This window comes from Salvelinus namaycush, chromosome 32 (assembly GCF_016432855.1).
Source record: "Salvelinus namaycush isolate Seneca chromosome 32, SaNama_1.0, whole genome shotgun sequence".
Classification (NCBI taxonomy): domain Eukaryota; kingdom Metazoa; phylum Chordata; class Actinopteri; order Salmoniformes; family Salmonidae; genus Salvelinus; species Salvelinus namaycush.
This window is the reverse complement of record NC_052338.1, coordinates 9,581,669-9,605,423: the sequence shown is the minus strand read 5'-3', so window position 1 is coordinate 9,605,423 and position 23,755 is coordinate 9,581,669. Positions and strand designations below refer to the sequence as shown.

General features: G+C 42.3%; 1 protein-coding gene across 1 annotated transcript in view; it reads left to right on the top strand.

Annotated features, from left to right (window-relative positions):
* LOC120026807 (collagen alpha-1(XIV) chain-like) overlaps window positions 1-23,755 on the top strand; it is a 75,574-nt gene that overhangs the window by 44,471 nt on the left and 7,348 nt on the right. Inside the window, exons 21-41 of the mRNA XM_038971521.1 lie at window positions 540-663; window positions 1,741-1,884; window positions 2,048-2,212; window positions 2,319-2,357; window positions 2,757-2,895; window positions 3,494-3,636; window positions 3,965-4,074; window positions 5,898-6,056; window positions 6,835-6,912; window positions 7,187-7,273; window positions 7,523-7,576; window positions 8,919-9,014; window positions 10,609-10,662; window positions 11,505-11,558; window positions 13,099-13,152; window positions 13,438-13,509; window positions 14,521-14,556; window positions 15,229-15,295; window positions 15,509-15,697; window positions 16,821-16,898; window positions 18,145-18,315. Of these exons, the coding sequence (XP_038827449.1) occupies window positions 540-663; window positions 1,741-1,884; window positions 2,048-2,212; window positions 2,319-2,357; window positions 2,757-2,895; window positions 3,494-3,636; window positions 3,965-4,074; window positions 5,898-6,056; window positions 6,835-6,912; window positions 7,187-7,273; window positions 7,523-7,576; window positions 8,919-9,014; window positions 10,609-10,662; window positions 11,505-11,558; window positions 13,099-13,152; window positions 13,438-13,509; window positions 14,521-14,556; window positions 15,229-15,295; window positions 15,509-15,697; window positions 16,821-16,898; window positions 18,145-18,315 (2,113 nt within the window). The remainder of the gene's footprint in view (window positions 1-539; window positions 664-1,740; window positions 1,885-2,047; window positions 2,213-2,318; window positions 2,358-2,756; window positions 2,896-3,493; window positions 3,637-3,964; window positions 4,075-5,897; window positions 6,057-6,834; window positions 6,913-7,186; window positions 7,274-7,522; window positions 7,577-8,918; window positions 9,015-10,608; window positions 10,663-11,504; window positions 11,559-13,098; window positions 13,153-13,437; window positions 13,510-14,520; window positions 14,557-15,228; window positions 15,296-15,508; window positions 15,698-16,820; window positions 16,899-18,144; window positions 18,316-23,755) is intronic.

Genomic DNA, 23,755 nt, shown 5'->3' with positions numbered 1-23,755 from the left:
GTAAATATTGACTAGACCAACCAATGGTTCTGTGGCCAGCTAGCACTTACAGATGTAGGATCTTAATTGGATCCCCCTGTTGCAGGAGAACATTCCTGCAATCCAGGAAATATAAAACTTGTAGTGTATTTGAGGTTTAAAAAGGCTTCTGAAGTTTGACATTTCAGACTTTATTTTCCCTTGTAAATTGTACCAATCTCTACAAAAATGTCCATTAATTATAATCCACATAATACTTCCTATTTCCTGTTGCTGCAGGATTATTTTCCTGCTGTACCAAACTGGCTCAAATTACGATCCTACATCTGTACAGTATTTTACTTTATCTTGGAAGTGATATACTCAAATAAGTTGTCATAAATGGTCTTGGAACACCTATGTTTGACTATTTGTCATGTGTGCTTTTATGAACAATACATTTATGCTGTCCATTATTAGTCCACTCATTTACAACCCCCCCCCCCCCCCACACACACACACGCACAAAACTCTGAAATGCCACATTTTCAATTGAACTCAAAATATCTTTCTCCTATCAGGTTGCCATTGTCCAGTTCAGTGACGATGCCAGAACCGAGTTCAAACTTAACTCGTACGACAACAAGGAGAGGCTGCTAGAGGCCATTAACCGCATCTCCTATAAGGGAGGGAACACCAAGACAGGCAAGTGGACAACGGGCCTTATTCACTATATTAAAAACAATGTTTTGACCATCAAGGCAAACCTTTGTCAAACCTTATTCACTCTCTACCAATGTAGAGTTTCATACTATTACTCTGAAGCATACATTAAAGGGAAATTAAAATTTAAAAAAATTCTACTTCATATTCAACATCTCCAGCACCACCCCAACATCAACATATGTGAAAATGGCACTTTTCTATGTTTTGTAGTAAAAAAAATAGAGGAAGGTAAGTGCTTCCAATGACATCATCAACCAATTAGTAGACAATTAGTAGGTTATTAGTAGTACATGCCTACTCACAATTGGTCAAAATCACACGACGCACACCGATGAAGTCATTGGAAACACTTATCTTCTTTTCGACAAAACATAGAAACGCACCATTTTGACATAGTATGTTGATGTTGGGGTGGTGCTGGAGATGATGAATATGAAGTAGAAATATTTTGGAGTTTCCCTTTAAGTTTCTTTTTCTTTTCTTTTTTTTTTGTATGTCTAAATGGACTACCATAACAGTAAAGTAACAGGATGACTGAATCCCATTGAGACAGCTGTAGATGCCAGATGAACAGAAATACCCTTTATTGACTTTCCTTTTGTAACCTGCTGAAAAATAATCAGTCATTGTAATCAAGCAGGCCAGAGTAATCAAGCCCGGCTTCCGAAGAACAGTGAGATGCTGTCATTAATCAGTGGATCCCCAAGGGGAACGATAATGCATTCATCTAACAATGTTTTTTTTCTCAAACGGGTGCAACGAAGAAGTCCGCTTGGTAATGCTAATTGTTGCATTGTGTTCTCCTTTGAATATGCTGTATTTGTGTGTAATGTGTATTGTTGCAGGTGGGGTGGGAATAATAACGAAGAAAATGTGTTGTTGCTGAATATTTTTGCAGTGATAGTGATAACCCAACACCACGATCCTCTACCAAGGAACCTGGCTATATCCTGCTGTCGATATCGCTGTGAGTGTAACTCCTTTCTTTATCTTCCCCTCCTTTCTTCCCTCTCTCTTTCTCTCCCTCCATCCCTCCCTCTAATTCTCTTACTGTAGGGCTAGCCATCCGGCATGTGAAAGACACCATCTTCACAGTGGGAGGTGGTATCCGGAGGGGCATCCCCAAAGTGCTGGTGGTGTTGACTGACGGGCGCTCTCAGGACGATGTCAACAAGGTCTCCAAAGAGATGCAGATGGAAGGTGAGGCACATGATGCAATAATTTAATTGAATAGATTGTGGTACATGAAAAGAACATTCTACAACACAAAAAAGTATCTGTATATGTTAATCCAACAAAATGTTTTAGTTAGGCATGTACATAACACACTATTGGCAATACTGTATGCTTACCTTCTTCACAGGGTACATTGTTTTTGCCATTGGTTTTGCGGATGCGGACTACGGGGAGCTGGTGAGCATCGCCAGCAAGCCTAGCGGGAGACACGTTTTCTTTGTGGATGATTTAGACGCCTTCAAGAAAATTGAGGAAAAGCTGGTCACTTTTGTTTGTGAGGCTGCCACTGCCAGTGAGTCCTACAGGAGCAAAATCTAAATCTGTTATTTAAAAGCACAGGGGGCATATTATTGTGTGTATTTTTATCCATGCAGTGACATAAATGTTTTGTCTTTCAGCTTGTCCTTCGGTGGCGATGAGTGGCAGTACCTTGCCAGGTTAGAGACTGGAGCATACTTACTTATTCATGTGTCCTGGCACACAGGGCACAGTCAAGGCCTCTCTACTCTCAGACCCGTTGACTAGTTATGACCCCAGTATAACTGTTATGCACAAAATCACTGTAAACTGAACAGGTACAGTACAGTTGACTCCTGCTAATTGCACATCAGATAAGTGCAAACTCTGGACTTAAGACTACGTAAAATGGCCTCTTTCTGAGTGCACATGTAAGTCAGAATATCTTAATGATAAGAAGTAGAAGCTCAGAATTGAGAAGTCATGATGAAAACAGCCAGTCACAATTAAAAAACGGATTATTTTTACTTGTCAGTAGTACTGTGCATGGACATGTCTGCTTTTAAACCAACTCATGGTTGTTTATGTTGTGGCTGCAGGTTTCAGGATGATGGAGATGTTTGGCCTGGTGGAGGGTATGTATGGACATGTATCAGGAGTGTCCATGGAGCCTGGCACCTTCAACAGCTTCCCCTGCTTCCGCCTGCACAACAACTCCCTCCTTGCCCAGCCCACCAAGTATGGACACTAGCATCTTAACTAAAAGGCATAACAGTACATTGCCTTCTATCAATCATGTAGAATTTAGTAGACACTCTTGTCCAAAGCGACAAAACGTCAGTGAGTACAATGAGCATGATACAGGTAAAGCTACTCTATGACAGCGGTAAGTATTGGCACCACTTACCCAATGATAACATAAACAACACCTTACAACATACAACTTACTCTACTCCCCTGAATTGAATCCTCTTTTCCTGTCACTTGGCCTGAAAATGCTGTTATTACAATGAAGAGATGGTGATAATGACAGACAGCTGCCCTCACCTGGTGTATTTCTGCAACAATCCCACATCACAGAAAACATAGTCATTTTGTGTCTCATTCTCAAATTATAATGCAGCAAATGTGGTACATATACAGTATGAAGAAACAATAGCTTCCTGCGCTTAACCTCTTTTTAGAATTGAATGACACTATTGAAAGAATTGAATTGGCAAGTTGAAACAGCTTTTGAAATGGTGTTTGATAGCAGTTGAACTCTGTGAAGGTGCTACAACAAAAGCCACTGTATGTTCAGACTAGAGCCTATTGTTCTGGGAACTTTCCACCCCAGGTTTATCCACCCCGAGGGTTTGCCCTCCGATTACACCATCACTATGCTGTTCCGCCTGCTGCCTGAAACGCCCAAGGAGCCCTTTGCATTGTGGGAGATCCTCAACAAGGACAACGAGCCCCTGGTGGGCCTCATTCTGGACAGTGAGTAGGATGCCGGGGGACGGGGCTGGGTCTTAGCTGGGACCGTGTGTCAAGTTCCCATTGTTTGGTTGCTGTCATAAGATAGGCAAAGCAATGGACATTTTGTATGGTGTCTCTGCTAATATATCAATTGTGAGCAGCACAATGATTTGTGTGTAAATCATTCGTATGTTGAAACATTTTCTTTATGTATAGTAGGCTACATGTCTAGTAAACCGTCCATGCCTCCTCTATTTGAAACGAGAACATTCCTCACTATTTTCGAGTTTGTACTGAATATGTTATGGAACTGCAGAAAGTTAGGCAAACGTTCTCTTTCCAACGCTAGACGGTGGCAAGACCCTCACCTTCTTCAACCATGACTACAAAGGACAGTTTCAGACTGTGACCTTCGAGGGACCTGAGATCAAGAAGCTCTTCTACGGCAGTTTCCACAAGGTCAAAGTTCAAAAACACTCTTTGTTATCTCACTTCCTCAGTGCAACGCTGCTGCAACATCACCCTAACACCTCAGGGGATGTCCTGCTTCCTGGCTGTAAGCCAGCTTGTTGAGTGATGTTAAGTCACTCTTGTCTGGCTATCAGTGGAGCTTACAATACCTTTGCCCTGATACATGGCTGTAGACTCCAATGTTATCAGGGCTAACAATACCTTAGGCCTGAGACATGCCTGTAGACTCCTATGTTCTAACAATACCTTTGCCCACATCCATGGCCTGCTGCTTAAGTGAATGAGGATATTCACCCACTTGCCAATGTCATAATCATCCTCTTTCTATTGATGCCAAAACTTTGCTTGGCAACTTACATTATCATCCATGAGTGAGACGTAGCACCTGAAACAAACACCTACCTTTTTTGATGCCGTTTTTAAATCACTTATGTTTTGAGTATTCAAATAGTTTCAACTTTTTTGCTGCACAATAATAATATAATATTCCATTTAGCAGATGCTTTTATTCATGCATATGGGTTCCCCCAGTGGGAATTGAACCCACAACCGTTAGTGGTGCATGCACTGTGCTCTACCAACTGAGCCACACAGGACCACTAAACAGTGTGTAGCTGTAGCATTAATATATAGTGTGGGTAGTACTGTGCCATTATGATGTTCATAAGAAATGGCCATCATATTTCACTTGCTATCTGCTGAAATAAAATAACATATTTAAAAAAATGCTAACCATGTGGAATGAAGCTGGCACCCGAAATATTGCCAGGATAATGAATGCAAATTTGAATCATAGCCACTTTCAAACAAGCTAAACAAACTAAACTATGCAGAGAGGAGGAACTTGATGTGACTGAAAGTGACTATGGCCTGAATTCATGTAACCCACTGTTGCCTTTTTCCTCAGCAAATTATCACCAGTGATTACTGCAATTCTTTCCCCTGCCAATCCATAAGTATTCTCATGTGTCATCTTGTCAGCACTTCGCCCATCAGGCTTGGTGATAATGTGGTAATATTTTAGATTACCTCTCAAGAAGACTTGACTAACGGCTAGATACTTCTCTGACTCCTTGCATTGCAGTGGGTGTTTTTTTAAAGACGCTTAATTCAAATGATTCATCGGGAATCTGTTTTTGTCGAAAAAAATAGGTAAATACAAAGGAAATGCTACAGTTCCATCCTTATCAGCGCTTTAACATAGTAATGCACCAATGTCAAACAAAGCTGAAAGTGCTGTTTCATAAAGACACACGTTCACAGTTGATAATCAGGTATGAATAGATATTTGCTAGAGTAATGTCTTGAAATTCCCCCATATATTTCCCCCACGAGACATCCCATTTCCAACGAAGCATACAGTAGAAGCTTGACGTGTCAAAGGTAGAAAAACATCTGAAATCCCCCGACTTCAAAACTGACTCTTTTGTTTCGGGTGACTAGTGGAATGCTCGCACAGAAATCTGTCCTTATTTTACAGCCTGTGTCTCTTTGAACCTCAGTCTGTTTTCTGAAACCGTAACTCTTTAATGCTCCCCAGTGATTTATTGAGACGCGCATATAAGATGTTTCAATCGCACTGCGTCTGTGTTCCAAACAGACATGGGTTCAAATACTATTTCAAATCATTTAGGATAATTTAGCTGTGTTTAGGATTGAGCTTGCCTGGCACCATGGAACCAATAGAATAGCCGCAAAAGTGTAAACCCTGCCGAACTGGCACACCAGGCAGGCTTTGGCAAATGCTCGAAGTATTTGAAAAATTTAAAATAGTATTTGAACCCAGGCCTGGTTCTTCATTTTCCCTGTAGCTACACATGGCTATTAGCAAGACCAGCGCCAAGGCTGTCATTGACTGTAAGCTAGTAGGGGAGAAGGCCATCAACGCGGCGGGCAACATCACCACGGATGGCCTGGAGGTGCTGGGACGCATGGTGCGCTCCAGGGGGAAGAAGGACAGCTCTGCACCGGTAAGCTGTGACAGATAGATCAGAGAGGGTATACAAGAAGATGTTTTGACATCGATGTAGAATTACTAGAATATACTGTAGTTCTTTGGACATCCCCATTCAATATCCATGTCAATATTCCGTAATTAGATTTCTATGTATTTTACCCCTTGATTCTTCTTATTTTATGTGCAGTCGGGGTGAATTCTAACATACAGTATGGTGTTTAGTGTCATGGAGTATTCAATAGAGTGGTGATAAACTACCTATGACCTAGGTTATGAATTCTTATAACAGCATTAAGACAGAGAGTTTGAATGAAGTATAATCACATCAGCATGTCAAGATCTATTTTCCACTAAATAGAAACAAGTCAAATAAACAACTGTACTTTTCATATCCAATCTCCCAGTTCCATAAATAGCCCAGATATCCTCATACAGGAATAGCTCTCTAGTAGTACTCTAATAGCTCTCTAGTAGTAATAGTACTCTCTGATAGGCTTGATCATTTTCTTTCTTAGACAAAAACTCTTCACACTTTTCAGCACAGGAGAAAACAGAGCAATCTGTTTTGAGAGACCAATTATTGATAGATTCTTCCTCCTCAATAAGAGATGTGCAACAATTCTGTTAGCAATGCGTAATACTGAATGATTATCATACTTTCTCTCAGGTCTTATTTAGGAGATTCACAGCTTGCTGCTAGTTCTATCAAGATACTATTAGTCAAGTAACAACATGTTTGTAGTGAATGTAAAAAAAGATGTATGTGTGTTTGTTGCTCTTTTTGTCCTCAGTTTCAACTGCAGTCGTTTGACATCGTCTGCAGCACGTCCTGGGCCAGCCGAGACAAGTGCTGTGAGCTTCCTGGTTTGGTGAGTTCACGCCTCACTACTGATCTCATCTACTGACTGACGTGGGATGACCTTAACCTTTGTTGTAATGTGTCGTAGGATGTTGTAGGATCGTGTCATAGATGTCATATTGTGTCATCTTGTTATTGTGTTATCATAAGTTCCTTATCCTATTATTTGTTTTAGCATTATCGTCCTTATCATTATGCTTTGGTCATTATCATAATCATTAGGCCATTGTACTCTTGTGTTGCATGTATTGTCATGTCATGGTGGTATTTGTCTCATCTCTAAGAGGAAGGAGGAGGACTGTCCTGCCATGCCCCGTGCCTGCACCTGCAGCCAGGAAAGCAAAGGTCCCCCTGGCCCCACTGGACCCCCTGTGAGGACCCTCCTTCTCTCCTTAATCAGCATCATGTGTTACTTACAGCTGTTGTTGAGCTAGGAATTCATTCATTGCATTCAGTGGCTGATGAACAGAACACAGTGTGACATATGGGGATGGAGAGTACATACACCCGATGTGTGATAGTGTGTTTAGGATGTGTTGATAGTGTGTGTCTTTAAGGTCTGTGGTCCTTATGTTGATGGAGTGTGACAGAGGGTGTATGGGTGTTTGTGTTATCAACAGGGAGGACCTGGGATCAGAGGAGGGAGAGGGGACCGTGGAGAACCAGGAGCTGTGGTACAGTGTATACACACACACACACACACACACACACATACTCATGTAAATAAAAACACAATGAAAGTCAATGCAGCTTGTAACAATTCCACAAGCACTCAGTGGGTGGGTGGGTGGGTGGGGGGACAGACACATACCCTCATTGATGGATACCAGACACATACCCTCTTGGATACCTCTCTTCCATAAAATATCCCTTGTATACTGCTAGGCTGAAAACCCACTCTTTCTGTAAATGCCCTTTGCAAAGTTCTAATCTTTTATTCATTTCTCACTCTCTCATGCTATTAGACTTGGATTGCATGGGTCTTGAAAGTCCCAGAAAATTGTACTGGTGTTTGAATGGGGTGTTATTATAGCATGTAAAGGTCTTTGTAATGCAGCCGTCCTCGCAGTGCACCCATGCGGTCTTTCTACTCTCATGAATTTCATATTCATTGGAGATGCAACGTGCCCCCATGAAAGTCAATGACCTGCGACTGGTAGGCTCACGACAAGACAGACAGAGAGCAGCCTCGCGGGTCTCTGATTTGCAGTTAAATCACTGAGTTAGACTAAAGCCCCCTCTCAGACACCCAGACCTGGGTCAGGTAATGTAAAGGATGAAGGCAGTTGTATGGAATAAAATATATACCATTTTGTGGATTAGGCTATTTCAGCCACATCCGTTGCTGACAGGTGTATAAAATTATGTCTGAGTGTTGGAGTGTACCCCTGGCTATCCATAAAAAATAATAATAATGATGCCGTCTGGTTTGCTTAATATAAGCAAATTTGAAATGATTTATACTTTTACTTTTACTGATACTTAAGTATATTTTAGCAATGACATTTACTTTTGATACTTAAGTATATTTAAAACCAAATACTTTTAGACTTTTACTCAAGTAGTATTTTACTGGGTGACTTTCACTTTTACTTGAGTCATTTTCTATTAAGGTATCTTTACTTTATCTCAAGTATGATAATTGGGTACTTTTTCCACCACTGGCTAGGTTAACCAATAGTGGCCAGATCATGTGAGTGCATGCATCCTCCAAAGATGGAGAGGGACAGTTTATGGCTTGATCAGAGGAAGGTGGTCAGGGAGATGGTGGATTAAAATGTTGTCTGGTGACGATCTTATCTTATTATTGGCCTATATGTAAATACATTTTTTTTTACAGTTCTACTGTTCAGTGAGATTGTACTTTGTAATTTGGTGTGAATTTCCTCTGTTTGTTCCAGTGATACTAGATTGTTGTAATAACTGTAGAAAGCAGGGAATTTAACTAGAACTACAGTAAAATGTTAACTATATTCTAATCTACTTTATCAATGTGTTCTTCTGTCTCTGTGATAGGGACCGATAGGTCCAGTTGGGGACGCTGGTACTCCTGGGCTGCAGGGGCCTCCTGGACCCCAGGGGCCCAGCGGACGTACCATCATGGGCCCTCCGGTAAAACACGCATACACACACACACATTCATTCACATACATTAGTTCAGACACACACCATCTAATACTGCACATATTAGAGGAGTCTAGTATCCCAACACACATAACATACAGTAGCTACAGTCCCCGATTTACCTAGGCATGCTATAAAGTCTACCTTTTAAAAGCTGTTGTAATACTCAGATGTTGATTCTTTCTCGCCCAAGGGATGTTGTTAAACGTAAGCCGTAAAGGTGGGAGGATGTATCTTAACCTAATAGACTGTAAACAGAACAGTCAAATATGAAGTACTGGGTTACACCTGCATTGGTATTAAATCAAATCAAAATCTAATTTATTTATATAGCCCTTCGTACATCAGCTGATATTTCAAAGTGCTGTACAGAAACCCAGCCTAAAACCCCAAACGGCAAGCAATGCAGGTGTAGAAGCACGGTGGCTAGGAAAAACTCCCTAGAAAGGCCGAAACCTAGGAAGAAACCTAGAGAGGAACCAGGCTATGTCCTCTTCTGGCTGTGCCGGGTGGAGATTATAACAGAACATGGCCATGATGTTCAAATGTTCATAAATGACCAGCATGGTCAAATAATAATAATCACAGTAGTTGTCGAGGGTGCAGCAAGTCAGCACCTCAAGAGTAAATGTCAGTTGGCTTTTCATAGCCGATCATTAGGAGTATCTCTACCGCTCCTGCAGTCTCTAGAGAGTTGAAAACAGCAGGTCTGGGACAGGTAGCACGTCCGGTGAACAGGTCAGGGTTCCATAGCCGCAGGCAGAACAGTTGAAACTGGAGCAGCAGCACGGCCAGGTGGACTGGGGACAGCAAGGAGTCATCATGTCAGGTCGTCCTGAGGCATGGTCCTAGGGCTCAGGTCCTCCGAGAGAGAGAAAGAAAGAGAGAAAGAGAGAATTAGAGAGAGCATACTTAAATTCACACAGGACACCGGATAAGACAGGAGAAGTACTCCAGATATAACAAACTGACCCTAGCCCCCCGACACATAAACTACTGCAGCATAAATACTGGAGGCTGAGACAGGAGGGGTCAGGAGACACTGTGGCCCCATCCGATGATACCCCCGGACAGGGCCTAACAGGAAGGATATAACCCCACCCACTTTGCCAAGGCACAGCCCCCACACCACTAGAAGGATATCTTCAACCACCAACTTACCATCCTGAGACAAGGCCGAGTATAGCCCACAAAGATCTCCGCCACGGCACAACCCAAGGGGGGGCGCCAACCCATTAACAGATCAATGACTAATGAATGACAGGTAAAACATTAAAGGATACGCCCAGATGTCTTAACTTTACTAAGGCCATGTTTAAGCTAGCCTATGGTAAAGTATTCGATGGTATAACATACAGAAGTGCTATATTGAAGACATGATCTATTTGTTGTTAATTCAGGATTATGGTGACAGGTAGGGGATAAGTAAAGGTACAGCTACTGGAAGAGTTTGGGAAACAAATGGCATTTGTAGTTAGAACGCACACTGTGACCAGATAGTGACGACCCCAACTTATGAAATAGCCTCCAAATAAGCTTGATATTTGCTGTTGATATTTATTGTTGTTTTTTCCAACTTCAGGGTGGTCCAGGAGAAAGAGGTGAGAAGGGTGCAGCTGGCACTCCAGGAATACAGGTAAAGACCACCATTCACTTCCTGCCCTTTCAGATACACTTACCCTCATCACAAAATGGCATTCAGTCTTCAAATGACATTCAAATGACACCATTGCACCAAAGGGAGATCTTTTGAATGGCATATTGAATATCTATCTCTGTAAGGTAGCTGTTAATGGGAACATGTCATTCTGAATTCTGGTAAGAGAGTTGCTGCATAATTTGAGTGAAAGCTTCTGCTACCATTTGGTTGATGTGATGTCAGATTTATTTCAATGCATTAAAGGATTTGCACAGGTAATAAGAGGAGAAGGTAGAAGTTGGTCTTAACCACTGATACAGGGTCAGATATCTTTCCATCCTCCTAATGGTAAATCTGAGCATTGGCGGTAGGGTAATCTGATCCTAGATCTGTGGATATGGGCAGCGCCTGCCTGGACTGTAACAAGACATCACAGCAGTTTTTACAAAACAATAGCTATTTCCCCTCTGTTGTAATGACTCATGCCTAAGATGCAATACACTTTCATTATAATCAATCTCTGAGCCAATTAAGATGGATCCTGTCAATAACTGTAGAGGTTGGGAGATGTATACTTTTGTTTGTAATAGGCTTTGAGCCATGCCATTGGCATTCAGTACTCGTTGTGTCTGAGTGAGGGAATTTGACTTTGACGGCTGTGAAGGTCATACAAGAGACTGTGTATTACAAACAGCTCCGGCTTCACAACATTAATTATCTGTAATGAGTTAGGATAATGGTCCAACCATCCGAGCCTGTCAATACAAATGTATTCATGCTGACACCCTTAACTGGCCTTTTTGTTTTCACCTTTTTGTTTTCTCTCTCTACGGTTGTAGGGCATTCCTGGGTCTCCTGGGTCACCAGGTCGAGCGGGACAAACAGGAACAAGGGTAAGGTCTTGTCGGTCTGTTTACAGTGCATTCGGAAAGTATTCAGACCTCTTTCCTTTTTCCACATTTTGTTATTATTTACATAAGTTTTCAGACCCTTTGTTATGAGACTCGAAATTGAGCTCAGGTGCATCCTGTTTCCATTGATCATTCTTGAGATGTTTCTACAACTGGATTAGAGTCCACCTGTGGTAAATTCAATTGATTGGACATATAAGGTCCCACAGTTGACAGTGCATGTCAGAGCAAAAACCAAGCCATGAGGTCGAAGGAATTGTCTGTAGAGCTCTGAGACAGGATTGTGTCGAGGCACAGATCTGGGGAAAGGTATAAAAAAATATCTGCAGCATTGAAGGTCCCTAAGAACACATTGGCCTCCATCATTCTTAAAGAGAAGAAGTTTGTAACCACCAAGACTATTCCTATAGCTGGCCGTTCGGCCAAACTGAGCAATCGGTGGTCACTCTGACAGAGTTCTAGAGTTCCTCTGTGGAGGTGAGAGAACCTTCCAGAAGGACAACCATCTCTCCAGCACTCCACTAATCAGGCCTTTATGGTAAAGTGGCCAGACGGAAGCCACTCCTCAGTAAAAGGCTCATGACAGCCCGCTTGGAGTTTGCCAAAAGCCACCTAAAATACTCTCAGACCATGAGAAACAAGATTCTCTGGTCTGATGAAACCAAGATTGAACTCTTTGGCCTGAATGCTAAGCATCACGTCTGGAGGAAACCTGGCACCATCCCTTCGGTGAAGCATGGTGGTGGCAGCATCATTCTGTGGTGATGTTTTTCAGCGGCAGAGACTGAGAGACTAGTCAGGATCGAGGCAAAGATAAACGGAGCAAAGTACAGAGAGATCCTTGATGAAAACCTGCTCCAGGGCGTTCAGGACCCCAGACTGGGGCAAAGGTTTACCTTCCAACAGGACACCGACCCTAAGCACACAGCCAAGACAACACAAGAGTGGCTTTGGGACAAGTCTCTGAATGCCCTTGAGTGGCTCAGCCAGAGCCCGGACTTGAACCCGATCTAACATCTCTAGAAAGACCTGGAAATAGCTGTGCAGCGACGCTCCCCATCCAACCTGACAGAGCTTGAGAGGATCTACAGAGAAGAATGGGAAAAACTCCCCAAATACAGGTGTGCCAAGCTTGTAGCGTCATACCCACGAAGACTCAAGGCTGTAATAACTGGCAAAAGTGCTTCAACGAAGTACTGAGTAAAGGGTCTGAATACTTATGTAAATGTGATATTTCAGTTTCTTATTTTTCATAAATTTGTAAAAATGTATAAAAACCTGTTTTTGCTTTGTCATGATAGGGTATTGTGTGAAGATTGACGAAGGGTAAAAAAGTTTAATCCATTTTAGAATAAGACTGTAACGTAACAAAATGTGGATAAAGTCAAGGGGTTTGAATACTTTCTGAAAGCATTGTAATCAAAAGGAATAGATTTATGTGAATATGAAGTCGTGGTATATGAGCTGCCATAATAGCACAGTCTCATAGGCATGAATATGTACTTGTAACACCTTTCCACAGGGACTTCCTGGTAAAGATGGACCCCAGGGGCGAACAGGACCTCCAGGGACTATAGTGAGTATGATTGTTTGTGGATTTAGCATCAGGAACTAATTAATTAATTTGATTTAATGTAAATGAATTGTAAAATTAAATCTGCAATTTACAATACGTCCTTGTCAAAGGTATTGTCCCTGTAGGTTAATTGTTTCTGCTCCTTGGCGAATGTGACTGTTTTCTTTTTTGCTTCTTGGCCAAATGTTTTGTAGTACCTCAAGTTACCACTGGAAAAACTAAAGTTACACGTTGTACGTTTGAGTGATTGCTCAAACAATTTGTTTGTTTGTGTTTCACCCACAGGGCACTCCAGGAGCTCCTGGGTCACCAGGGTCAAGTGGACCTCCAGGGTCACTGGGAAACCAGGGACCTCCTGTGAGTTATCTGAACCTCTATGTCCATGCATGTTACTACTACTGAAGCAGAGCTGACCCACTAGCTGAGGAAATACCCAGCAAGCGGAACTGATTGAAATTGCATCATTACAACAAGATACGTCAGTATGATGTCATTTCAATCAGCTTTGCCCGCTTTGTGTAGGATTAGGGAGGGAGGTCTTGAGAGACAGCAAAGCCATATAGTATATAAATATATTGTACATAGTCCTACAGTACAGTGTATCTATCATAATTAGACCCAGAGTTTTTCCTGACTGCATGTCTTGACCAATGAAAGTTACACACTATAACGAACACAAGGCATTATTCTAGGGCAGGTCACATGGTCAGGAATATGCCATATTTCTATGTGTATGTGTAAGGATCTGGGAGAGAGGGTAACAGTTCGATGTGGATATTTAGAGACAGGGAAAATCATTTAAGGAACTATACAGTGAAGTAAAAACCTGTTTTCACTTTGTCATAATGGGGTGTTGTGTGTAGATTGATGAGGAAAACATAATTTAATCAATTTTAGAATAAGGCTGTAACATGAAAAAAATTGGTTGAAAAAGTCAAGGGGTCTGAATACTTTCCAAATGCACTGTATATTAAGTCACCATAATCAATTTCAGAAAGAAAGGTGTCTTGAACAAGCATCTTTCTAGCCTCAAATGGGAAGCAAGCCTTGTTACGAGAATAAAATCACAATTTCAGTCAACTTCCTCGCAAGATTATCGACATGAATTTTGTAGGACAGCTTATCGTCCAACCAAAGACCAAGAGCCAGAGAAGGTTAGCAGTTATTACATAGTAGTGCCTCTATGTAATTACTGGTACTGCATAGTTATTATATGACCTTTGCAGATAAATGGTTATGCCAGGGTTCAAATAATGACCTTAGCAAAAAGGAAAAAGATGACAACAGCAATTGACAACTCAAACAATTTGTACAGTTTTACTTCATTCTTTTCTGTCCATTGTCATTCTGCCTTTTGTTCTGTTGCAGGGTCCTGCCGGAAACAAAGGAGAGAAGGGAGAAAGAGTAAGTCATAGAGATACCAAACATATTGCTTTGGCAGCAGTGGCACCCACCCATTCATGCCAAAACAGCATTTATTAAATTGAATTGAGATATCTTATGATACTTACCTTGTTCTGTATAATATAATTATGTGGGGTAAGTACTGTTCTTAACATCAATGTTCAAAACAAGTAATGCCCTCCTTTCAAGTAATTGTTGTTCCTCAGCTTTTGGTTATAGGGGTTCTCTGAAAGTCTGACAGTAAACAATTGCCATTACAACAAATATTCTGAAGAGAAGTATCACACGTTGTACTGCAACCAGAACACATTTTGCATACCTTATAAGCTAAAGCTTTAGAGCCGTGTTACTCAGCTGTAGAAAAAGGGTTTCTACTTCACAGCAGTTCTATTTTAAAGAGCTATTGTTCTAGTGTTAAGTACTTTACGGATTGGTGTCGCACGTAACAGCAAACATTGAATTGCTAATAAGGTTTTTAGACAAGGCTCAAAAGGCAACATCTAGGCTTGGCCACAACAGCTATGTTTTCCAATTAAAAGAGTTGATGTCAAATTCATGGCTGGCAGGATTTCTACCTAAGTAATGGTGGAGGATATTTTACCTGTGGGGACGATAAAACAGGTTGGAGTGTAGCCATGGACTTGGTGTCACCATGTGTTTTTTCCTCTCCAGGGTGACCTGCAATCCCAGGCATCGGTCCAAGCAATCGCCCGGCAGGTCTGTGAGCAGCTGATACAGAGTGAGTCATTTTTTTAATCCTCCATCTGGCTCTCTTCCTGTGTGTGTGTGGATGTGTGATTGCACAGGTCTTGTGTCTTTGAGTGTAAGTGTATTCTGTGGAAGGGGTATACAGTACATGAAAATGTGAGTGTTGTCTATGAAAGTGTAAGGGTATTTTGCCGTTGGCATCCATTCATGCACCACTGACCTCTGTCTGACGTCTGTCCCACAGGTCACATGGCTCGCTACAGCTCCATCCTTAACCACATCCCCAGCGCACCCGTCTCTGTCCGCACCGTTCCAGGTCCCCCAGGAGAGCCCGGGCGGCAGGGCGGCCCAGGACCACAGGGAGAGCAGGGGCCCCCGGGCAGACCAGGGTTCCCCGGGTCCAACGGAGAAAATGGACAACCAGGAGCCAGAGGTACTGTATAGAGAAGACTCTGATTTAATTTAAGCTTTCAAGTGAAGATATAGTCATGTAACTTATGCCATAAGCTTGTGGGAGACGATATTACAGTAAATGATACTGCCAGGTAACGTGAGAAAACATCATTTATCAGGTTTCAGGTATGACCCAGATGCAGACAGTGTCGAAGAAACAAAAATGTATTTCTAGTACAGGGGCAGGCAAACGACAGGTCAAAGGCAGGCAGAGGTCAGTAATCCAGAGAAGGTGCAAAAGGTCCAGAACGGCAGGCAGTCTCAGGGACAGGGCAGGCAGGGGTCAATAATCCAGTGAGGCAGGGCCTCCCGAGTGACACATTAGTCTAAGGCACTGCACCGCAGTGCTAGCTGTGCCACTAGAGATCCTGGTTCAAGTCCAGGCTCGGTCGCAGCTCTAGCGACTTCTGTGGCGGGCCAGGCGCAATGCACGCTGATACAGTCGCCAGGTGTACGGTGTTTCTTCCGACACAAAGGGTGCGGCTGGCTTACGGTTTAAGCGGGAATTGTGTCAAGAAGCAGTGCGGCTCAGTTGGGTTGTGTTTGGGAGGACGCACGGCTCTCGACCTTCGCCTCTCCTGAGTCCATATGGGAGTTGCCGCAATGGGACAAGACTGTAACTACCAATTGGATACCACGAAAGAGGTAAAAAAAAATATTAAAATAACAAAAAACATTTATCCAGTGAGGTGGGGCAAGGTATAGAATGGCAGGCAGGGGCAGGGTAGGCAGAACGGTCAAAACCGGGAAGGACTAGAAAACAGGAGCAAGCACAGACAGGAGCAGGGGAACAAACGCTGGTAGGTTTCATGAAACAAAACGAACTGGCAACAAACAAACAGAGAACACAGGTATAAATACACAGGGGATAATGGGGAAGATGGGTGACACCTGGAGGGGGTGGAGACAAGCACAAAGACAGGTGAAAAGATAAGGTTGTGACACACTAATATAATCAGAATAAAATGATTACACAGGTAGATCAACAATATTGTTCATGACACTTTTAGTGCTGATGGTGATATAATACGGAAAGGAGATAAGCATGCCCACTTCTCTGCATTTTTTCAAAGTGTGTGTCCCCTTGGTCTCTGTCTGTCCAGGTTTGTCAGGAGAGAAGGGCGACAAGGGAAGCCCAGGCACAGGAGTCCAGGGTCCCAGAGGCCCTGTCGGACCCCCAGGTAACCAAAACAATGCCCGCTGAAACCCCCCCCCCCCCCCCCCCCAAAAAAAATGCACAGTTCCAACTTCAATTTTCCTCGAGGGACTTCCTTTGCTACCGAGCCTCTGCAGGGGAAATCAACATCTGTTGAGCGGGTGGATTAGAAAATAGGAAGTCATACGATCTGTTTTTGATTAAGCGCTCCCGTCTTGATTCAAGGGTAACATATGAAATGGAGAAGGTAGCTTGAGTTTTATTTAATTTACTTTGGTTGTTATTCATTAAGCTTCCCTTACTGGTTTAATGAAACCTTATTAGAGGGCATAGCTATTGACTCCTGTATTGATTGTAGTCTAGCTGATACAGTGTGTTGATTGAAATCCTGAAGCAGTTGCCAGGTTGGGCCACAGGAGAGAACTCTGAGAGAACACTTCGGAATCTGGCATGCGGGAGATGAGTGTCCCCAAGGATATTTGAAAAAGGATATTCATAGCATTTCCTGATGGAGACAGCTCAGTAATAATAGCATTTTGGGTCTGAGGAAAAAACACAAAAGCTTATGCTTATTGGTACAGACTGCTGGGTAATGATAAATGTGCTGATTATCTTCCTTTTGTGGAGAGTTGTGGAAGTCTGGCCAATCAGTGGACTAATCATGGATTCTAAGCACACTACTAGATTTATAGGGATAGTTCACACAAATTATAAAATTATATATTGGTTCCCTTACCCTGTAAGCAGTCTATGGATAAGATATGACAGCAATCCATACTTTGGTTTAGTTTCTCTGGCACTGTTTCCACATGCTAATGTTTTATCATTTGCGGCACAAATCGCATTCAAGTCATGGGACCGATATTAGCATTTTTCGCACATTATCTTCAAAACATCTATAAATGACTTTGTTGAGCTTTATAATACATTTTAGATACTTTCGTATGATTTGGACATGATGCTAATATCGGTCCCGTGACTTGTTTGGGATTTGCGCCACAAATGGGTAAGGAAACCAATGTGTAATTTGGGTGAACTACCCCTTTAACTTGGTGAATTCTACCTCAATATGCAGTGTTCTTAGTCACAATGAAGACAATAATAATGCCATCATGTTTCAAAGGTTTGCCTTAACATTTCACATGATGATTTCACTTCGGAATGTAGCTCAAAGTTAAAACCTTCATTGTTAATTGAAAATGTATTTGTTGTATTAAAACACACTCCTCCCTTTCTCCGCCTTCTCCTCACCACATTTTTCTCTCCTCCAGGACCAACGGGTCAGGGCCGGACAGGTAGCCAGGGTCCATCTGGTCGGCCGGGGAACCCTGGAACACCTGGGCGGCCGGGTATCCCTGGACCAGTGGGGTCGGCTGGACCTCCTGGATACTGTGACCAGAACTCCTGTGTGGGCTACAACGTAGGAGGTAATTATGGCAATCGTCATCCCCTACCACTGTAAACACACCAAAACACAACAAGGCAACATAAAATTATATTTATAAATTATATAAAATTATATAAAATACAAAGTCCAATACATTAGATCTAAATGTTTTTGCCATATATAGAGAATTCCAATGTCATTCCCATCATGTTGTTTTGTAGATAACACTTACCTGGGGATACACTCTCTGAGAATGCTTTAAAAAGCCTAAAGTCTTGAGCAAGGCTGAGGGTTTGTAATCAGAGTCAAAGGGTTCGGACTGAATCTGGCCTTTTTTTATGTCTTTATATCTGATGTATTGTATCATACCCTGTCAAACAATCACTAACGAATTTAATCCATCAGAAGTTCTTTGACAGGGAGACCTGAGCAAAGAGCTCTCATTGGGTTAAATCCGCCAGAGGGTTGACCCGAATCACACCTTTATCCACACTCACTGTATTTCAAGGTGAAGCTAAGACAACATGACTAGGGTTGAATGGCGGGAACCCGGTTACCTCCCAAAATCACTCCCTTTTCCCGGGATAAATAACTGAGAAAACTGTAAATTATTATAAATTATTTGTCTGAACAGCATGGCGTGAAATGGAACTGTTAAAGGATATGCAATGTCTAAATCTGGCCTCTCTACAGCCTCTGCATGATGAATCAACGCTCAGGGTGGGGACAGACATCCCATCTCTGTATGGAGCGCAATTCACAGTGCATGTAGACCTACTGTATCATCTCATCATGGTCACTTTTTTTCGTGAGACAGGTAGGCCTACATTTGCTGCAGCATAGCCTATGCTACAGTAATATAAAGACCGAATGCGCCTCTAATTTACCCATCTCCATCTGACTTTTCGGGTGTCACCTTGTTTTGTAATTGTAAAGATTTGTATTTATTTTTTGCAGCTGCAGAAAAAAAAGCCTATCACTCGAATATCTTTGCTTTAAATCAAAACATGTGTAAGCAGTCTCTCGCAGTCTTTCTCTCTCTCCATCAATTCCATTCAAATTGCATACAAAATAGATAATCCTCTCCTAGATTTGATACATAGCCCTATATATATGTTCTAGCCTACCTCTTTCAGGTAATAAATTCAATACATTATTAGCCTTATATTTAGCTAATTAGTGATGGGTTATGCATAATAAGCTTCTAACTTATAGCCTCTGTCTCTTGCGCAGTACGCAAGCACCTGTGCTCCGCTGACCTCTCCTTAATAAACGCTCCTTAGCTCTTGGAGTCCCATGCAGGAAAAGCTAGACTAAATAGCTTGCTGGACGTAACTTTTTTAGCATTTCTTATACCAATAGACTATTCGAAGAGGGGCGCAAGCTCTTTTTTGCTGAATGATAAAAACCTCCAACCGATAGAACTCACGGTGTAACGGTTTTCGTCGTCTGAAGAAGAGTAGTCGGACCAAAACGCAGCGTGGTAAGTGTTCATGTTTTTTATTTACACTGAACACAAAATAACAAGAGAATAAATAAAACCGAAACAGTCCTGTAAGGTGCAAAACACTAAACAGAAAATAACTACCCACAAAAACCATGTGGGAAAAAGCTACCTAAGTATGGTTCCCAATCAGAGACAACGATAGACAGCTGTCCCTGATTGAGAACCATACCCGGCCAAAACAAAGAAATACAAAACATAGAAAAAAGAACATAGAATGCCCACCCAAATCACACCCTGACCAAACCAAAATATAGACATAAAAAGCTCTCTACGGTCAGGGCGTGACACACGGGTAGTTTGAAAGAAGAGCGAACGCGCGATGGTGGTAGGCTATAGCAGTTATTTAGCCTTCTGCATCTAATTCTAGTCCTATATTATTCAAGGATGACATTAGAATGATGAAGATTATGACAACGAAACGTTTTTCATTTAACTGTTGAAAGCGAGGAAGGAATGAAGCAAAAATAGAGTGAGAAAGAGTATGTAGGCTAATAACATTAGGGGAAATATTATGAAAGATATATCAAATCAAATTTTATTTGTCACATGCACATACAACAAGTATAGACCTTATCGTGAAATGCTTACTTACAAGCCCTTAACCAACAATGCAGTTCAAGAAATAGAGTTAAGATAATATTTACTAAATAAATAAAATTACAAATTAAATAAAAAGTAACACAATAAAATAACAATAACAAGGCTATATACAAGGGGTACCGGTACCGAGACAATGTGCGCCAGGGGTACAGGTTAGTCGAGGTAATTTGTACATGTAGGTAAGGGTAAAATGACTATGCAGAGATAATAAACAGTGAGTAACAGCAGTGTAAAAACAAAGGGGGGGTCAATGTAAATAGTCCGGCTGGCCATTTGATTAATTGTTCAGCAGTCTTATGGCTTGGGGGTAGAAGCTGTTAAGGAGCCTTTAGGTCCTAGACTTAGCGGTCTAGTACCGCTTGCTGTGCGGTAGCAGAGACAACACTCTATGACTTGGGTGACTGGAGTTTTTGACAATTTTTGGGGCCTTCCTCTGACGCTATATATGCGTCAACCTACTAATTATACAAATGTATTATTTTTTTATTTTTTTATTCTTAAAACTGCATTGTTGGTTAAGGGCTTGTCTGGCCTTTTCTGAATCTGGCCTTTTTTTAATTAAGGGCTTGTCTGGCCTTTTCTGAATCTGGCCTTTTTTTAAGCATTTCACTGTAAGGTCTACTACACCTGTTGTATTTGGCGCATGTGACAAATAACATTTGATTTGATTTATATTTCAAAATTAAAATCAAATTTGCTAGCCTATACTTGTAACTTTGTAGGCCTCATGTTTCGCACCAGAATCGCATGTTCTCTTCTGCTTTACCATGGTTTGAACGATGTGTGTAATTCAGTATATTACAGTACAATACACACTCAAAAAGATTAGCCTACTGGAGCTAGTTACATTTATTTCCCCAAGAGAGCATAGCCTATAGCTAGCTACATCTATGTGCTTTTATATTTTTCTGCCGTGCATAATGTGCAGTAGTCTACAGTATATCATAGCCGGGTATGGCCGGGGTAAGCTGCCATTGTAAATAAGAATTTGTTCTTAACTGACTTGCTTAGTTAGGTTAAATAAAATAAAATATATCAGTGCATTTGGAAAGGATTCAGACCCCTTGACTTTTTGTTGTTACGTTACAGTCTTATTCTAAAATGGATTAAATCGTTTTTTCCCCTCATAAATCTACACACAATACCCCAATATGACGAAGCAAAAACTGTTTTTACTTAATTTTTTTGCCAAAAAATTAATTAAGTATCAGATTTACATAAGTATTCAGACACTTTACTCAGTACTTTGTTGAAGCACCTTTGGCAGCCTCAAGTCTTCTTGGGTATGACGCTACAAGCTTGGCACTGGGAAACCTAGTCAGTTGTGTTATTTGGGGAGTTTCTTCCATTCATTTTTGCAGAGCCTCTCAAGCTCTGTCAGGTTGGATGGGGAGCATCTATTTTCAGGTCTCTCCAGAGATGTTTGATTGGGTTCAAGTCCGTGCTCTGGCTGGGCGACTCAAGGACTTTCAGAGACTTAGCTGTGTGCTTAGGCTCGTTGTCCTGTTGGAAGGTGAACCTTCTCTCCAGTCTGAGGTCCTAAGCACTCTGGAGCAGGTTTTCATCAATGATCTCTCTGTACTTTGCTCCGTTCAGCTTTCCCTCGATCCTGACTAGTCTCCCAGCCCCTGCCGCTGAAAAACATCCCCACAGCATGATGCTGCCACCACCATGCTTCACCGAAGGGATGGTGCCAGGTTTCCTCCAGACGTGACGCTTGGCATTCAGGCCAAAGAGTTCAATCTTGGTTTCATCAGACCAGAGAATCTTGTTTCTCATGGTCTGAGAGTCCTTTAGATGCCTTTTGGCAAACTTCAAGCGACCTGTCATGTGCCTTTTACTGAGGAGTGGCTGCCATCTGACCACTCTACCATAAAGGTCTGATTGGTGGGGTGCTGCAGAAATCATTGTCCTTCTGGAAGGTTCTCCACAGAGGAACTCTGGGGCTCTGTCAGAGGGACCATTGGGTTCTTGGTCACCTCCCTGACCAAGGCCCTTCAATTTTGAGTCTTATAGCAAAGGGTCTGAATACTTATGTAAATACATTTTTTATTTTTGCAAAAATGTCTAAAAACCTGTTATTGTGTATAGATTGAAGAGGAAAAAAGGCTGTAACTTAACAAAATGTGGAAATAGGGAAGGGGTCTGAATACTTTCCCGAATGCACTGTATGTATTGGATAATGGGAATATGACTGAATATAAATAGTGTAGTTATTTCCTCGGCAAGGCAATCAAACAAGCGAAATGCCAGTACAGGGACAAGGTAGAGTCGCAATTCAACGGCTCAGACACGAGACGTATGTGGCATTATCTACAGTAAATCAGGGACTACAAAAAGAAAACCAGCCACGTCATGAACACCGACGTCACACTTCCAGACAAACTAAACACCTTCTTTGCCCGCTTTGAGGATAATATAGTGCCACCGTCGCGGCTCCCCGAACAAAGAGCAGGCCAAAATATCCCTCTCAGCACTGCCTGGACTGCGCCAAAATGCAAACTCCTTTCTTTTGAGTTATGTTATAATATAATTATTTTTAGGATAATACAGTGCCAAGGACTACGCCTCCCCAGCTCCTTCTCTGTGGCCCGGTAACAAGGACTGCGCTTCCCCCTCTCCTCCGTGGCCTGATGTGAGTAAAACATTTAAACGTGTTGACCCTCGCAAGGCTGCTGGCCCAGACGGCATCCCTAGCCGCGTCCTCAGAGCATGCGCAGACCAGCTGGCTGGTGTGTTTTCGGACATATTCAATCGTTCCCTATCCCAGTCTGTTGTCCCCACATGCTTCAAGATGGCTACCATTGTTCCTGTACTCAAGAAGGCAAAGATAACTGAACTAAATTACTACTGCCCTGTAGCACTCACTACTGTCATCATGAAGTGCTTTGAGAGACTAGTCAAGGATCATATCACCTCCACCTTACCGGCCACCCTAGACCCACTTCAGTTTGCATACCGCCCCAACAGTTCCACAGATGATGCACTGTGCCATCACACTGCCCTATCCCATCTGGACCAAAGGAATACCTATGTAAGAATGCTGTTCATTGACCTCAGCTCAGCATTCAACACCATAGTACCCTCCAAGCTGATCATCAAGCTGGAGGCCCTGGGTCTCAACCCCGCCCTGTGCAATTGGGTCCTGGACTTTCTGACGGGCCGCCCCCAGGCCTCCAACTCAATCATCAAGTTTGCAGACGACACAACAGTAGTGGGCTTGATTACCAACAACGACAAGACAGCCTACAGGGAGGAGATGAGGGCATTCGGAGTGCGGTGTCAGGAAAACAACCTCTCTCTCAACGTCAACAAAACAAAGGAGATGATCGTGGACTTCAGGAAACAGCAGAGGGAGCACCCCCCTATCCACATCGAAGGGACAGCA